We start from the raw sequence: 18,335 nt of genomic DNA, 5'->3' as shown, positions 1-18,335 counted from the left end.
GAGCCTGTCTGATTCAAGAATCAGAAAAATGAAACCAACAGAGACAGAAATATGGAGAAGCAAGTAATTTTCACTTGTACTTCAAAGATTTTCTCATGTGTGTCCAAATGGAATTATACCTCCAGATAATAATGCATTTTATTTATACACTTGCCAGTTGATGGACATTTGGGTTGTTACCACCTTTTTGTTATTTTGAATAATTCTGCTGTGGAGATTCATGTACAATTTTTTGTCTGAATACCCATGTTCCTTTCTTTTGTGTATGCACCTAGGGGTAGCAGTGCTTGGTGCTGGGCCATAGAGTAACTCTCTGTGTAAACCTTTCGTTATGGAACAGCCCCGATATAAAACGGGTTGCCTGGCTGTGAGTCCTCACCTACGCCCACGTTGGGTGCCAAACTGTTATGGAGCAGCCCCAATATAAAACGGGTTGCCTGCCTGTGGGTCCTCACCTGTGCACTTAAAAGGGACTTATTAATACTCCATTACAGGCACACACAAAAGGTTAATAAAAGGTTTATTTACAAGGGAAAGGGAAATGAGGAAATGTACAACTCAGGGAGAAAATAGGGAAATAAAGTCTTTAATGCGTCCTACCCGATCCGCCGACCTGGAAACCCAATGGCACTCTGAGAGCTGGCCAAGTGCTGTGAGCTGGCAGAGAGCCAAAAAGGGAATCCCCCCCCAAAGCCCACGTGTCTGGTTTTATACCAAACCTGGCTGTTTAACCCCACCCTCAGGTTCCAGCAACCTTCCCTTTGGTGGTGATGGAATTTGTCTTTCCCAATGTCCTAATGGCTTTGGTCTGGAGTGGGGGTGGAGTCCACAAAGCCTGTATGGAATTAGCTTTAGGACATCCTTTTCCCCCTAACACTTTGAGGAACTGTCAAACTCTTTTCCACGGTGGCCATACATACCATGCATTCCAACCAGCAGTACACAAGGGTTCTGATTTCTCCACTTCCTTGCAAACACTGGTTAATTTTTATAGCTATCTAGTAGGTGTGAGGTGGTATCTTATGTTTTTTTTTTTAAGATTTATTTATGCGTACAAGAACTGGGGTACAAGACAGAGGTGTGGGGCCGGGGATAAGAAGATTCAACAGAGAGAGTGGGGAGCAGAACAGGCAGACAGACTGAAATACACTGCTGAGGGGAGCAGCGGGCGAGGCAGGAGAGGTCTGCCGTCCATGTGGGTAGCTCCCTGGCCTGGTGGGGATCGAACTCATGTTACAGAGGCTGTGGATAGCTTCACAGTGCTGTGCTTAACCCCTTGCAACACCAGGGAGGCCCTTATTATGTTTTGGTTTTTTTTTTTAAGATTTATTTTTTATTTTTATTTACTTATTTATTTATACAAGCACTGGGTATAGTCAGAAGCGCAGGAGGGTGAGAAAATTCACCAGAGCCAGAGCGGGGAGCAGAGCAGGCAGAAGGACCCAAGTACACTGCTGAGGGGAGCAGCAGGCGGCAGGAGAGGTCTGCGCGCCATGTGGGACCCTCCTTTGGTGGCTGGGGAGCAGCCGGGGATTGAACCGGCGCTGCAGAGGCCACGGGCAGCTTCTCAACCCAGCGCTCAACCACTGCACCACCGGGGAGGCCCCTTATTATGGTTTTGATTTGAGCATTCCTGTATAGCATTTTAACAGGTAAACTAGATCATGTCATTTCTTACTTGAAACCTTCCAGCGACTTCCCTTCACACTAGAAGTAAAACCCAGCCTCCCTACTCTGACCTGAGACCTTCCCACCTACCCTCCTTGCACGGCGCATGCACCCCTTGTCTTAGGTCCAGCCACACTAGCAGTCACCTTCCTGGTCCTCTGACACAGTGAGTTCTTCCACTCTCAGGCCCCCCCATGGCTGTTTTCCAGTGGCCAACTTTTTCTTGTCATGCCAACCTGAGTACTTTGCCTCCTGCAAGAGGTCTTCTCTGCCTCCTAGTCCAGAGTCAGCCACTTCCCTGTCACATCCCATCCTTCACCTGGCACTCTGATGCTTCTCTTGCAAATTCATGTCTTTGTCTCCTAAATGGAAGCATCACGAGGCTTGTCTTGTTTCCTACTTGGGTTCTACTTCCCAAAGTAGTGCTTGGTACAGTGTGATCACCAGTAAAATGGTCTGTAATACATAGATTTTTTTACCAGTGATGGAGTGAAATGAATTACCTAGGTTCATTTTTTTCAGTTAGATGACTGGTCGTCCAAATGTACCAACAGTTCATCCCTACCCCACTAATTTCAAATACCTTTAATCACATCCCATTTTCTAATGCAAGGGTATCTTTCCAGAGGCTGTTTTGTTTGATCTGTTTGTCTATTTTTGTATTATTTCTATTTTAATTACTCTAAGTATGTATTTTCATGTCATATAGGGCTTATTAATCAAACAGATGGCTCTATTTGGGTCATTTGAGGAGAGCTTAATCAAGGTGCTATTTAGTGAGATAACACAGGGTTCAGGGAAGCCACAGGAGCTTGATTACTACCCTGAACCATTATCAAATATCCCCAGGAATAAATAGAGGAGAGAACTTCTGCCAGAGCCCAAAAGAAAAGTCACCTGGTGAAGGCAGCCTCCAGAGTCATGGTACATTTAGTGGAAAGAGGACATCCCTTGTGGCTTATGGGGTTAAAGTCTCAGCACTATGAAGCTGTCGGCAGCCACTGTAGTAGCACAAGTTTGATCCCCAGCCATAGAGGTGACCCACTTGGCGCAGCAGACATCTCCTGTCTCATCCACTGCTCCCCTCAGCAGTATATTTCAGTCAGTCTGCCTGTTCTGCTCCCCACTCTGTCTCTGGTGTATCCTCCACACCTCTGGCCTACACACCAGCTCTTGTATGCATAAATAAATAAATCTTAAAAAAAATTTGGTGGAACGAGCAGCAGATAAATATTCAGACCTCTCCCTCTCATCTGTCTCTCATTTCCTGCCAATGCACCCTGTTAGCTGAACCAATCAGAAGTGGGAGGACAGAGTACCTGGTGGTGTATTCCCTGTGGAACACCCCAGAGCACAGAGCTTGATGTGGAGAGTGTATGGTGGATCTGGAGAGCAAAAGAATGGTGTCCAGCACAGAGCAAAACTCTCTACTCAAAAATGTTTTGGTTCTTCTTGTATGCAGATTTTACCAGTGATCAGTTTTGCTGTGGCACCTGTTCACCTTTGAAGCAGCCTTCTTCCTTTCATTCAAAATCCACTGCACTCACTTAGAATCCCCAGTCTGTTTTCCAACCCATGCCAGACAGTTAGATCCAGAAGCCCTGCTAATTACCAGGCCTTTTGCTCTTTCTTAGGCTATTAGGCAATGAAACTATTTTGTGCAGTAAACACTTTTCCCTACCACTGTGTTGCTTGGGAACTTCACACCTCATTAGGGTTGGAGAGTGGAATTCTGTGGTGAAGTACAGAGGTTCTGAGGCTGTATCCAGTGTCATGAGTACTGTGATGAGTTAAAGCCTGGTCTCAGGAATGAAATGTCGCAGCACATGATCCTGTATTTGCTTTCTTGGCTTTGTGCACTTGGCTATGGGCCACCATACTCTGACCTTGACTAGCTGAGTTTGCCTGGTACCTCCCATTTTTGTCTAACATTGTATTTGCCTAACCCCAGGCTTTGTAAAAACCTGCTGAGAGATGTGGGGCTGCTTTCATGTTTCTGTTTCCACTTGTTTATGGAGCGGGCAGGCACTTTATGTTACCAGGGACTATTGATGTAAGGCAATGAAAGAGAATCTTTACATCTTCTCTAGATTAGAGAAAATTCTGATTTTTGCATGTAGAAGTAGAGAAAATCTTGTTCTAACCTACTAGAGAAGAATAAAATCTTGTGAATTTAAAACTTCACCCTGTGAGGATGATTTGTAGTCTCTCAGAAAAGCTGGGGGGTAAAATGAAAAGTCATCATGCCCTGACCAGTATGAAAGTCTTTACATTTCAAAGACTTGTGTGAAGAGTGGAAGGGACCTTCAGTGTCATTGAGACCACCTTCCTATATTGATGAGGCTGTGTGGCTACAAGGGGCACTATTTGCTCACATGGTGAGTAGGTAGTAAAGTGATGGAGCTGGGAGAGAGGACATTCTCCAAACTGATGTTCTAACCGTGACACCAACTTCTTTCTCATAGATATCTATGCTGTAGTCTTCTTGTTACAGGGCAGGGAGAGGGGTACCCCAGGCCCCACAAACCTGCCTGCTCTAAATAGGTTCTGTCATTCACCACATCAACACAAAACATACGAGACTTTAATGGGAAGGAACTTTAATACAATTAGGAAACAATACAGGAAAGGCAAAGAATATAGTTTCTAAATCAGGTACCCAAAGTTACCCGTCCCCTCATGGGTAAAAGTCCACCCAGGCAGGATTGGCCCAGAACAAGGCCCCAAAGCCTGTCACAGGTCTAAAGCATCTTCCAGTGGGGACCCACAGAAAAGGATCAGAAACAACCAGACAAGTCTGGAAGGAAAAGAGCAAAATCAAAATCAAGACAAAAACCATTATCACCTCCCCACGGGTCTCTCACCCACATCTGTGTCACCCAGTCCACGACCAAAAGGCAAGCACAGTTTCTTCATGTGTCTCTTGGCTCCATTTGCCAAATCCAGGTCTCCTTCTGGCTCCATCCTGCTTCCTCCCTTCCTCAATCTCCTCTGCAGCTTCTTCTCCTCTCTGCTCAGCTTCACCCTCCTTTTGGGTGGGGCAGGAAACCTGGAACCTCCCCCTTTCCTGGGGACCACCCTGTTACATTCTCACAAGGGTGAGTACTAGTTCTGTGGCTAGGTTGGAAGCAGCTAAGAGGCAGTAACCAAGCACTACACTTGTCAATCCATATAACTATGTATATTTAGAGTATATGCTTTGTACACTGAATGAGTTTGATGAGGTTTGAGTCAATGCAGGGTCACCAGAGCTTCCCTTTCAACGGCACATGATGAGTTTCTCCATGAGACACAGATGGTCTTTATATTTAAAAAGCAGGTTTATTAGGAAAAGGGTTAGAAAAGTAAAGTACACTTGCACAGACACTAGCTAGCGGGTGGGAAGAGCTGCCCCAGAAGGGACTGGTTTGCTGAGAGAGGCCTGCGTGGTTGCAGGCAGGTGGCCTTGAGACAGCTGCCTCCGCTGAGGGAGGTCAGTGAAGAGAAATCTGGGCATGATACAGGTCACAGGCAGCCAGAAAGCTGCCGCCCTGCAGAGGGAGAGTTGGTGAAAAGCAGCACCTGCATAGTCACAGGTGGGCAGTGGGAGTGCTGCCTCAGCCTGTGTTGAAACTGTACTGATACAGTCTTCTGTTAGGGAGGGGCTCACTCCTTGTGAGCTATCAGTTGGTTGCTAAATTTGGGTAACTTTGTAGAATTTGAAAGGGCCTGGAGATTCCACAATGGGCTCAATCTCCATATCTTTAGACCATGCCTCAGGATACTAGTTTCCACAACTATGTCAGTGGTTATGCTAATCTCTTCTGCCCCCACTATTCTTGTCCTCCATCAAGTTCATTAAATGTCTATCTAATGGAACAGCTGGATGGTTTTTGAAGAATTAATGATTAAGAGGAAAGGACAAAGATGTTACTAAGGACAAAGGGAAATAAAACGTTGACATACATAGTTGGGAAAGAGTTGGAAGGTTCCCATTGAGTTCATGTTCTTCTTGAGGATTATCTTGACAGTTGGTTTGTCCCTCAGCTGAAGCCTGTATGAGGAGATGCCTGTATGAGCAAGTTAAGCCCAGAAGTGTCCGGTTGTAGGGTGAGCAGTGGGAGTTTTTATTTTGAGTAGATAGACATTCTCTGGGTCTCTGTAGTCAGGTGGGGAGTACTAGCAGGGAGGAAATATGTTATAGGCTGATAATAGGAACCTTGCCACGTGGATTCTATTTCCAGAGAAGGCTTTCATGCAATCATACTGCTTCGCTTTTCTAAAGTAGATATTCAGGTACTATTTTTTTTTTTTTTAATTTCCCTGTGTTGTTGAACATGCAACAATTACAGTTGAATTTGAAATGCAGAGGGATCTCCTTGCTTAATTCCTGAGCACTTTGTGGAGGAGTAGGAGCCATCCAGATGTCAGAAGAGGAAGCTCTTAATGAGCTCCTTGTTTTGCTGTAAAGAATTTTCAATTGATTGTTAAACTCACTGGAATGCAGAAGCCTGCCTCTTCTCTGATGTAGCATAAAGGGAAGTGATTCCAGGGCCTCTGCCATGGACACATGCACCAGAAGCTGCTCTTAGGTTTGACTTACTCCGCACATCCACATTCTTGCAGGTGTCTGCTGTGGGTAACCTCTGACCCATCCTTTAGGTCTAATGGTACTTGATCTCCATGCTGTTTCCAGGTGACTTGGCCCTCCTCTGAGACAGACATCAATTGCAAAGACCAGACTGGGCTGGCTTTTGAAGAGGTTTTCAAACTCTGCTTTGCAAACCCACTGAGAGGTGTGGGGCTACTTTCATGTTTCCGTTCCATCTGTCTCTGGAGAGGGCAAGGACTTCGTGTGACCAGAAGCTATTGATGTTGGTTACAGATTGATTTCAAATTAATTTCTACATTTTTGTCACAGGCCTTTAACAGCCATTGCATTTCCTTGATCTTGACATTGCTCTAGCAGGGCCACCCACGAGCAAGAGGGAGAACAATTTTTGAACACTCATGAAAGCAAGAACAAAGGGAAAGTTCTCATTCATCAGGAGGATTGTATTACATGCTGTTCTTATTCTTTTCTTTGTAGGCTAGTGGTCTTGTTAGGGGGGAAAGGATGTCCTGAGCTAATTCTATACAGGCTTTGTGGACTCCACCCCGACTCCAGACCAAAGCCATTAGGACATTGGGAAAGACAAAGCCCATCACCACCAAAGGGAAGGTTGCTGGGACCTGAGGGTGGAGTTAAACAGCCAGGTTTGGTATAAAACCAGACACGTGGGCCTTGGGGGGTTCCCTTTTGACTCTCCACCAGCTAGCGGCTCTGGGCCAGCTCTCAGAGTGCCATTGGGTTTCCAGGTCGGCGGATCGGGTAGGATGCATTTAAGATTTTATTTCCCTATTTTATTCCTTAGTTGTATATTTCCTCATTTCCCCTTCCCTTGTTGTAAACCTTTTATTAAGCTTTTGTGTGTGCCTGCAGTGGAGTATTAATAAGTCCCTTTTAAGCACACGGATGAGGACCCACAGCCAGGCAACCCGTTTTATATTGGGGCTGCCCTGTAACAGTCTCTGAGTGGTGGTGCACATATTAGAGGATTGTATTAGTTAATCTAGTTAAGCATCTGCTGATATCTCCTTGGTAAGCATAATATATTCACTGGCTACCCACCGTAGGCCAGACACTGCAGTTTCAACCACACATTTCTCATTCCCACAGCAACCCTACAAAATAGTTGTTGTTATCTTTGTTTTATAGTGAAAGAAATAAGAGAGGCTAAAATTTAACCAAATCCCATAGCAGATATGTACCCTACAAAATAGTTGTTGTTATCTTTGTTTTATAGTTGAAGAAATAAGAGAGGCTAAAATTTAACCAAATCCCATAGCAGTTGTATATATGGGAGGGGCTTTTGATTGACTGAGTCTAAAGTCTGTTCTGTTTGCTCTATTAAAGGGGCTGTAATTGGGCCAAGTTAGCCTGTCACCAGTCCTGTTTTGTCAGAACATGGTCATCCCCTTTTGTTTATATATTGACCTGGTTGCTTTTGATACCGGAATTGTCAGGCCTAGTCTCCCAGCCAGGAATGGATCCCAGGCTGCAGGGGCAGCGCTGAGTCCCAGCCGCTAGACCCCCCACGGGTTGGTGTCTCAGGAAGCCGCAGCAGGAACTTCCGTAGACGCTCAGGCAAGCAAGCGAGCAAAGGCAGGTTTGTTTAGAAGAAAAAGTTTATTGAGGAGAAAAAGAACAGAAATAAAGTGGGACTCCCAGACCAGGGAACCAGGCCTGGGAGGGGCAAGGAAGCCAAAGTAGAGTCGTGTCTTAGGGAATATATACCTTTTTTCCCTCATTATTCTAAAGCTGCCCCAGTCTCTTTGTGATTGGTTAGTTCTCGGCTGTCTCACTTAATTTGCTACTGAGTGGGGGATCTTCATATTCCTTATCTAACAGCTTTCTCTTTCCCCATTTGTTGCATCTTTAAATTTATGGCCCAGTCCTCTGGATGGACATCCCTGCATTGAAGTTAACAGCTGCCCTTCTAATGTGTCCATAAATTAAACCACTCTCCATTTCTCCAATCTCCGCCTCCCTTTACCACCTGAAGGAAACCAGGACCATCTTTAACAGTATTAATATTATTCGTAGTCCTGGGGTGTTTGTTTTCCTAATGGAATTGGTTATATTTCTTTGGTTGTCCTTATCTCTGAAGCCTCCCTAAATTCTTCAGAGGTCCCCTCCTGCACTGTCCCTAAAAACTGCCTAATAACCCTAGCTTGCCCTGTCTCACTTTAATGTTAGAGTGGTAGAGATGATGGTTGTGGCACAGACCGTACAAAGCAGAAAGTAGTGAATATATGCACCTCTAAGAAAGAAAATTTAGAAAAAATAATAGTTTAAAATATGAAACAATTAAAAAAAAAGAAAAACCTTCAATTCTGCTGAATGCAGTAAGGACAGGTTTATTTTATTTTATTTTTTTCACTTTATATTCCAAGAGTTTCCATCCATCTCTCTCTTTTTTTTTCTTTTCATTACCTTTTGTCTCCTAAATATTTTTAAGATTTTGTGGAGGTGGTAGCTTTTACCTTTGAGTCTAAATGCCAGCTTGTAATACTTTGATGTATTTATTTAGAGATTTCCTGTCAGGAGTCTTGTAATAGATTGCTTGAGACTCTAAATGGTTTTGTGAAGTGCAAGTTTTTGAGCAGCTCTTTTTTCTTGAGGGGAGAAAAATGGATAATGTAATAATGTAATGATTTAGCAGTCCAGCTGCTTACATTTTGAAAGGAGCATCTTACCTATGTTTTGGTCTGATGTTAATGTCTTATCACACCAACAAATTCTCACCAAGATGGATTTGAAAAAAATGTTAGTCATCAGTTTTCAATGCTTGTACTTATGGCAGGTTTGCCTAGGAGGAAGTAAGTCCTATGGCAGTAGTTTTCAAGTGTCTATAAGGAACATTTTGGGATGTTTGTTAGAAACTGTAGATTCCCAGGCCTTGGAGATTCAGAATCAGTAAGTCCCCTGGAGGGGTCTCCCATGATTAGGAGAACAAACTGGTTTGGGGAGTAGAGTCACAGCTAAATGCAGAGAAACTAGGTAGACCAAATAAAGATAGTATCTGGGCATAGTTTTTAAATGCTGGTTCAGTTTACCTTGGAATGTGATATTGTAACTCTGAAGTGTGTGAATGTTTATTTAAACAAAACATAATAGGAGAATTATGCTGCTATAAATGTATTTAAACTACGTCTTTCTTCCACTACTGCTAATAATGACAGTAGTGTATGTTTTATATAATGCTTTATAGTTACAGAATCACTCATTAGTCACATCTCTTTATCAAATGAGAAAACTGAGATTTAGAAAACAAGTTTTGTTTTTTTTTTCCTTCAGTGAGCTATATCTAATAAGCAGTACATCTGGATTCCCATATACCTCTTCAGCTTTCCAGTCCAGCATTACACTGTGGCATACCATATTGTCCTTATGACGCCTATTTTGATTTGTAGAAAAAATGTCATCTCTTATAACCCCTTGCCTTTCGATGAGAAAGATAAACTGTTCATAGTTAAATATTTTGATACTCTTCTCTCAGGTGACTCAGAGTGGAGGTGATTACAGATAAATACAGATTGACAAATTGGTTGTATAAAACATTTCTAGTATGGAAGTGAAGCGAAAATATATTATTGAGCAAATGAATATAATAAAGATTCCAGCAGAACTTCCAGCCCAGGTGCAATGAACACTCCAACGCAGGCATAATCAACAAGTTTGCTTACTTACAGCTCCTTCCCTTTCAAGATTCGCGGCCTGGGCCTCAGCACTCTTATCTACGAGGTCGGGCAGCTGGCCAAGCTGGTCTGTCTCTCCAAGGCCCTCCCTGAATGCCTGCATCCGCGAATGCCTGCATCTTTCCGCCCTTGCCTTGCCCGCCTTGCCTGGGGACTTTGCTGCAAATTGTTGTGCTTGCTGAAAAAAAAAACGATGTTATCAATGTAACAGATATGGGGACAGTTGTGTATAAAAGGAACCCCTGGTCTTTAAATGGGCACTCAGACCTTACGGGGTTACCCAGGTCTGGGACCTCATGCGTGAGTAATAAAGCTTCTCCTGACCTCACCATCCCTGAAGTACCGCTTGTTCTTCCTCTGCCTGGGTAAAAAGTAGAATTTATTTTTACAACAGAAGAAGAAATATCTCTCCTTTCTTTGGCAGAAACTTTATAAGACAAGCCGGCAGATGCAGGAGAGGATCATGGATTTGCTTGTAGTGGTGGAGAATGAAGATGTGACTGTTGAGCTAATTCAAGTGAATGAGGATTTGAATAATGCCATCCTTGGATGTGAGAGGTGAGAAAATGCGTGGTGTGCTTCCTCCCCAGCCCTCTTCCAGTTCCAGTTTCACCACCAGTTACTCAGCATTCTTACTAGCATACCTACAAGGTGAATACTCAAGAACAACTTTTAAGACAAAGACCTCCTTCCCCTCAAGAACGGGCATCTTGATGCTGGCCTTCTGGGAGCTTGTGATAAGGCTTCCAAGATAACGCCTGTCTCAGCAGGTCCAAGAGTGTTCTTGGGCCTTCTTGGACAGTGTAAACAACACTCACATGTGCTCCTTTCAGCAGGTCCTGGGTCTCATTCTCCTCTTACTGTCGGCCTTGAGCACTTCATAGACTCTTTAACAGACGGTATTATAAACACAGCATCTTAGTGAAAGTAAGTTTGAGATGGAGGAGAATATGGAATGGTAAGGAGAAGAGGGGAAGATATTTTATAGGGAGAAAATTGTATGTAACCACAGCAGCCAGTGAGGAAATTTTGTGTATGAGCAGAGATTTTCAAAAAATCATATATGTATACACACACTTGAAAATTGAACTAAGCACAGTGAGATAAAAGGACAGGAGCTCCATGATCTGGGTTGGGAGCAGGAAAAGAAGGCCCCTATAAGGAAGTGCCACTTAGGCAGAGGTCATAGGATGAATTAGGAATTAATTCAATGAGGAGACTTACCAGAGCAGACATGGTATGTGAAGCTATGGGAATGTACCATAGACCTTGGGGGAGAACCTGCACCCAGAATCTGCCCCCAGGAACTGTAGCTGCTTAGATTGACAGTAGGGCCTCCGTCTTAATGTAATGTGTTGTATAAAAACACAGTGTCAGGCAAGTGTCCTAATATCTTTCCAAGCCCATCCATGAGCCTTCCTATCATAGAAATTCTAGAGCTTATGAAGTCCCCCAACTTTTTCTAGATGTCTAGGGGTGCTGCTGGCATTTTGGATGGGACAGTTTTCCCTTGTGTGGCCTCCTGTTTGCTAAATGCCACAGTCCATCTTCCTAGTTAAGGTAACATTTGTAGACACACTTGAGTAACCCATTTCAGTGGAGAATAACTGGGAATATTTAGCTGCACTTTGGCTGTATTTCCAACCAACCAATGAAGATTAACACCAGTGTGACATGAGGGAATGAGGTTAACAGGCCTGGAATCAGATCTTGCTTGGAGATTTCAGACAAGTTACTAAACCTTGGGTTTTCTTCCATCTTTTTAAGATGATGATCCTGCCTATTTGGAGGGCTTTTGTTTTGAGAATTAAATGAGCTGATACATAGAAAAGCACCTAGCAAGATACTAGCATATGGACACTCATTAAATAGTAATTTCTTGTCTTCCTTCTCCCCATGAATGTCCCACTGAGCCTTTTAACTTACTGGCTTTCTCCCCACCACTGATCATGAATGAACAAAGAGCATCAGTGAAGTAAAACCAGCAGTTTCTCACCCTTTCTGCCCCTCATGCGAGGAGATGCCTGCAGGGACCTAGCACGTGAGCCCAGGGGCTAGTGTCCTCTCAGCCCTGCACATCCTTGCCGTCCTTACCCTTCATTTCATGTGGTAGAAGTCTTAGTAAGTGAAGAAATTTCTAAGGAAAACCACATGGTTTTCAGTGAAATGCTGCCTTTTGGTTTTCATTTTGGAGAATTCTATCACAAACCACAAGACCACTGACCAAAAGCTTCCTCATAGGAGAAATGTGTGTTTATTTCATCTAAATATCAGGAGACTGGATTACTTCTGTGAGCAACACATTCTGACTCATTTTTCAACTGTGTGTGCCAAAAGCAGCTGTGGTCAGTCGTGAGACAGAAACACAGGAGTCTTGAGATTCAGAGAGAAACACTTGCCTCTTGAAAAGATAATACACTGGTGTATGAGTTTCTGTGGCTGCTGTAACAAATTCCCATAAACTTAGTGGCTTCAAGCAACCTAAACTATCATACAGTTCCGTAAGAGTCCGAAATGTATCTCACTGGTGTCAAGATTAATTAAGGTGTGGGTAGGACTGCATTCTGTGGAGACTCTACAGAGTCCCTTTCCTTACCTTTTGCAAAGAAGTTGCTCACTTCTCTTGGCTTATGACCCTTGTTCTCCATCTTCAAAACCAATGTCTTCTGATCGACTGCTCATGTCTTTCCAATCTTGCTGTCTCTTCCCTCTTCCACACTTAAGGATATTTGTGATTACATTAAGTTCATTTGTATAGTCCAGGGGGATCTTATTAGGAACGTTCACTCCATTTACAACTGATTCCCCTTTGCCATCTAACCGATTATTATTCACTTCCATTGATTAGGATATGAATATGGGGTTAAGGAGTAGTGGCGTTATTCTGCCTCTCAGAGTTTGCTCTCCATTCCCCAAAGATTCACATACATTTCACATGTGAAATATATTCACCCTAGTCCAGTATCCCCTAAAGTCTATGGAATAGTTTTGCCAATAAGGAAGTAGATACTGGTTACTCCTGACTTCATCTGTGAAGGTTCTTCATACACAGCACATAACTAGTGTATAAGAAATCATTGTCATAAGTAGACGGTAAGGCAAAAACCCTTAAACTTCAGAGCATGTTCCAATTCAGTCTAAGCTTTTAGATTTTAAAGTGTGAGTTTCATGGCCTCATGTGTCATAATGGTAATTCTGTACGTTTTTGAAGTGAGTTTTAGTTTGCCAAGCGTTTCCTCATTATCTATATCTTACCCCCGAGAGTAGCTTCTGAGGAAGTGACTTAAATGTTGCTGTTCTCATTTAGCAGATAAAGAACCAGGGATCAGAAAATCATATCCTTACTAGATAATAATGCTGACACTTAAACCTTGGACTTCTACCTCCGGCTTCACTGTTACTCAAATCTACTCTCAATTGTAACTGCTCTTTCTTTACAACCCCAGTGTATGTGCAATGTGAAATTAAATCAAAATTGTAACAGGTCAATAATTTTAGTAGGTATCAAGGGTCTTATAAAAAAAGATGATCAACAGTAAAAATACTTGGAATTTTTGTGGAAAATGATTTATAATGACAAAGTTGGTAATAACTTATATTTGAGAATAAAATATATTAATGTGTGATACCTTTATAAGGTGAAATATGCAGTTACTAAAAAATGTATTTCTGAATAACTAGGAAAAATGACAATTGAAGTAGCATACAGGATTAGTTAAAGTATAATTTCAATTAAGTTTAATATAGGTTAAGTTGAAAAATACTGGAAGAAAATACATCATAATGTTAATAGTGTTAATAGAGACAATTTCTAGGTATGGAATTATTAATTTTTAATTTTTTTTTTTCATTTTCTCAGTTCTCTCTAAAGGCATTATAACCTCTATAAACTGGAAAAATGTTATTAAATTGCTGGGAGTGGAGTGAGAATGAGGCTGATTGTCTTTGTTCCTAAACTTTACACATTAATTGTTAAATACTATAGCATTTCAACTTGTTTTTTTCTTTTAACTACTTGCATTTTACTAATTCAAACAGGTTTACTCGAAACCAACAGAGATTTTTGGAACAAAATAAAAACCAGAGGGAAGACAACAACGTAAGTGGATAAACATGTTATAAAATGAACAACTGAACATTTACAAATTGTGCAGTCAAGATCAAGTCTTGCCTAAAAGAAGTCATGAAAATGTTACAGGGCAACCCCAATATGAAATGGGTTGCCTGACTGTGGGTCCTCACCTGTGCGCTTACGAGGAACTTATTAATGCTCAACTGCAGGCACACACAAAAGCTTAATAAAAGGTTTATTTACAAAAGAAAGGGAAATGAATATCTCAGGGAGTAAAGGAGGAAGATAAATTCATGAATGTGTCCTGGAATCGCAATGTCATGCTGAGAGCTGGAGAAAAGCCAAGAGCTGTGAGGTCAAGAGAGCCACCCAAGGCCTACATGTCTGGTTTTATACCAAACCTGGCTGCTTAACCTATACCTTCAGGTCTCAGCAACCCTCCCTTTAGTGATGATGGGATTTGTCATTCCCAGTGTCTTGATGGCTTTGTTCTGGAGTGGTGGTGGAGTCCACAAAACCTGTATTGAGTTTGCTCAGGACATCCTTTCCCCCTAACAAAAAGAGGGAAGTTTAATGATTTGCTGGTATAGAGTATGTGTGTTAATAACTTGATGTCATTAAATTATTAATAAATTATAATAGAAGATTCTCCAATTAAGTAGGAACCGATGTGGATGGTGAGATGGGACTAAATATTAGTGCCTCACATTGAATGGAGAATTCTCCCTCAGAATGCATCCATATAGGATCTTCCTTTCTCCAAATGAAAGTCTCTGGGGAGACAGCCACGATAGAGTACACGGCACATCCTTTCTAAATTGTGTTTTCATTTGCTTTGTTTTCAGACTACCAGTGAACCTTCTGCCCCATCCTGTGACCTCCTGGACCTAAGTCCCAGCCCTCCCATGCCTAGGGCCGCTCTGGGGGAACTCAGCGATGTGAATGCTCAGCTTTCAGACTTAAGTAAATAAGCACGTGGGCCTTTTCAGACCAGCGGAAGAGCAGGCTGTGCAATAGCTCTTGGTTTCATGATTAAATGCAGCCTGAAAGAACTGAAGGCAGTTTCAATATCAGGAGATATAATTACTTCTTGGCAAACGATTGGGTCAAACCCAGTGCAAGAATGGGATATGTCATGGGGAGGAAGTCCTTGAAACTCGCCCCACTGGCTTAGAATCTCATGGAATTCATATGACCTGCTTTGTAGAGGTGGTTTCACAAACTGGCCTGTACTTTACTCTGAACCCGCACACTTTTGTCTTTGGGCTTTTCTGCCATACTACTATATCAGGTAAGAGGATATTTGAGGCAGATAGAGAAATCCAGGAATTAATGAGGCTCGGTTCACTTGGTGGGGAAAAGTCGAGGGGTCAAAAACACAGGCTTTTGAGTCAGAGATTCAGCTGGAAATCCTAATCCCATCCTCTGTTGGTCGTCCAACCTTTGAGACTTTCCTATTTTATAAACCAAGAATAATGGTTACTTATTTAAAGGGTTGTATTATGAATGTAAATACAGTGTATGGTAAGCTTAGGGTCATCGACCATATCTGTGTTAGTTGTTCACTCCTATTATCCTTATTCCCAAAAAGTTCTGGTAAATTACAAAGTAAGTTGAAGAAAAATGCTGAAATCCAGAAGTATTGCCGAACTAAAATCAGTTTATTTCTTTTATGTGAGCAGGTTTTTCCAGAGTCACAATATTCACTGTCCCTGAATTTGTGATTTTCCTTCTAATTTGCCCCATTTCTAAGATGTTGGCAATTTGTGTCTGTAGGCCAGTGGAATGTGAGGAGCCTGTAACTCTGAAGAGTTTTCTTGAGTTTTTAGTGGGGGCAAAAATAATTACTCCCTTTGGGGTGTTTCACTTAGGATAGTGGGAAGTTAAGAGCTTGGGGGTGTGACCATTGCTGTTTACTTTTGTGCTTAGCAAAACTAAACACAAAACCCTTTCCATTCTGGATCAGCTTGGAGTTTTAGAATATTCAATACAGTAACATACGTTACCTTCACAACCTCTTTTCATGGTAGGGGATTTCTCTTCCCAATTATAAATAATGCTTTGTCATCTGAGGAAATCCTATGATTTTATGGTGACAGAAATATCTTTCATTTGGTTGCTTTTTGTGTCTTTCATTTGGTTGCTTTTTGTGTCTTAGTTTTTTTACTGTAAGAAACAACTGAACAACTGGTTGACAGAATGTTTTAAAGTCAAACAAGTCCATTTTGCGTTCTAGATTTCGGCTCTCCAAGTCCTGATATAACAAACAACGTAAAACCCAGTCTTCAGCCCCAAGCAGATTTGCTATCCTTGGAAAATACAGAAACACCTTTGTAAGTATGGTAAAAGTTCTCCAGAACTCCCTGTAATTCTAATTCTTCATATCTAAAAAAACGTGATGTCCAAGAAAAAGTAGAGACACTAGGAATCTGACAGTCCTGAGAATGTCAGTGCTCCTTGCTACTAACTCTATAACCATGGATAAGATATTTTACTAGTATGAACCTTCCTTTTTTTTTAAGAATATTTTCTAACCTCTTAGAAAGATTCTATAAGGTCCTGTATACATGTCCTAATATAGCATTTGGTACATAATAAACCTTCCATAAATTGTCAGTTTCTGTTATATTTTTAGTGGTATAGGAGGTAGGGGAAATATTGTAACAAAGAATAGAGAAGAGAAATGAGGTTCAAAATTGTGAAAGAGTAATGGGCACATCAATTATGGCACACTTTCTGTGTCCAGGCACTTTGCTAAGCTGTTGTTGTTTATTTAATTTAATCTTTGCTAACGTCCTTGGGCCAATATTATTATTATTCCCAATTTGCAGGAGAAAAGGCTGAGACTTGGAGAATAAAACTTATCCAGGTCTATATGTAGCTATTAAGTAGGGGAAATGATAATTTACCAAGAAAGAAATAAAATGACTTGTAAGCATGTACAGTAATGCTCAGCCTTATTATTTACAATCACAGAAATGTAAACTACAATAAAAAAAATTTTTTACCCTTACGGATTGGCATAAGACTGGATGTTTGATAGCATGCTTTGCTGTCTATGGAAAAGCAGGTGCCATCACAAATTTATGCAGTTTTTATGGGGGATAAGTGTTAATATCTATTAAAATTATGAATGCATTTATCTTTGAACTTTCAGACTATCGTCTAGGAATTGATAATTAGTTATACAAAATGGGGTATTTATAAGAATATTTTTACAGCATTTAGGGAACACCTAATATTTGGAAACAACTTAAGTACCCATCAGTTGGAGAAACAATCATTAATAGTTGATGGAATTCACTGGAATAAAATAATCTGTAGTATCAGTGGTTTTTTAGACTCTCTTTCCAAAAGTTTTTAATCACGTAGTATATAATATTTCTAGAAAAGGTTGTGTAAAATCGGTGTTCATATATTTTGAAACCTTATTATTTAAGCTCATTCAGAAATGTTATGTATTCTTGGTGAATTGTAATTTTCTTAGCCGTTATGTCTACTTTGATATTAATATAGCCATACTAGCTTTTTTTTTTTTGATTAATGTTTACATGATATGTTTCTATCTTTTTATTTTAAGTGTATCAAAATATTTGAAGTGAGTGTCTTATACATAACGTATTGTGGGGCCATACATTTTTTATGTATTCTTGTCCTTTCTGCCTTTAATTGATACATTTAGACATTTTTGTTTAATGTAATTTGGATTGAGGTCTGCCATTGTATAGTTTTCTGTTTGGAGTTTTTTTCCCCCCATTTCCTTTTCCTGCATTCATGTGGATTATTTGAATGTTTTTAGTATTCCATTTTATCTACTGTGATTTTGTTGGTATCTGTGTAGCTGATATCGGAGCCTGGGGCTGGTTGCTTTGGTAGTACAATAAACATTATTTTTTAGTCTATTTAGAATCAGTATTTTACACTTGAAGTGTAACCTAGAAACCTTGTGATCATATCGATCCCCTCTTTTTATTATAGTTATCAGATACATGGCATCTCTACACACTGGAAAAAATCAGCACTAGGCAGTGTTATAATTATTTTTTAAAATTTATTTATGCTTACAAGAGCTGGGGTGTAGGCCAGAGGTGCCCGGGTGTGTGTGTGTGTGTGTGATAGGATTCACGAGAGACAGAATGGGGAGCAGAACAGGCAGACTGACTGAAATACACTGCTGAGGGGAGCAGCGGGCAAGACAGGAGAGGTCTGCTATGCCATGTGGGCTGCTCCCTGGCCAGGGATCGAACTCATGCTGCAGTGGCTGCGGATAGCGTGGTAATGCTGTGACTGAACCCTTAGCGCCACCAGGGAGGCC

The 18,335-nt window shown here is 41.4% G+C and overlaps 1 protein-coding gene across 7 annotated transcripts in view; it reads left to right on the top strand.

Moving 5' to 3' along the window:
• The window catches only part of TOM1L1 (target of myb1 like 1 membrane trafficking protein), a 50,363-nt gene that overhangs the window by 22,318 nt on the left and 9,710 nt on the right, over positions 1–18,335 (top strand). For all 7 annotated transcript variants that reach the window (XM_054688987.1, XM_037491922.2, XM_037491923.2 and 4 more), the window contains 4 exons: positions 10,373–10,506; positions 13,987–14,047; positions 14,866–14,983; positions 16,257–16,353. In XM_054688987.1, the coding sequence (XP_054544962.1) occupies positions 10,373–10,506; positions 13,987–14,047; positions 14,866–14,983; positions 16,257–16,353 (410 nt within the window). The remainder of the gene's footprint in view (positions 1–10,372; positions 10,507–13,986; positions 14,048–14,865; positions 14,984–16,256; positions 16,354–18,335) is intronic.

The sequence above is a fragment of the Talpa occidentalis genome, unplaced genomic scaffold (genome assembly GCF_014898055.3).
Source record: "Talpa occidentalis isolate TD23 unplaced genomic scaffold, MPIMG_talOcc4v2.1 talOcc4.7, whole genome shotgun sequence".
NCBI lineage: Eukaryota > Metazoa > Chordata > Mammalia > Eulipotyphla > Talpidae > Talpa > Talpa occidentalis.
Note: the sequence above shows the minus strand (reverse complement) of the source record. Positions and strands in the feature narration are given on the sequence as shown.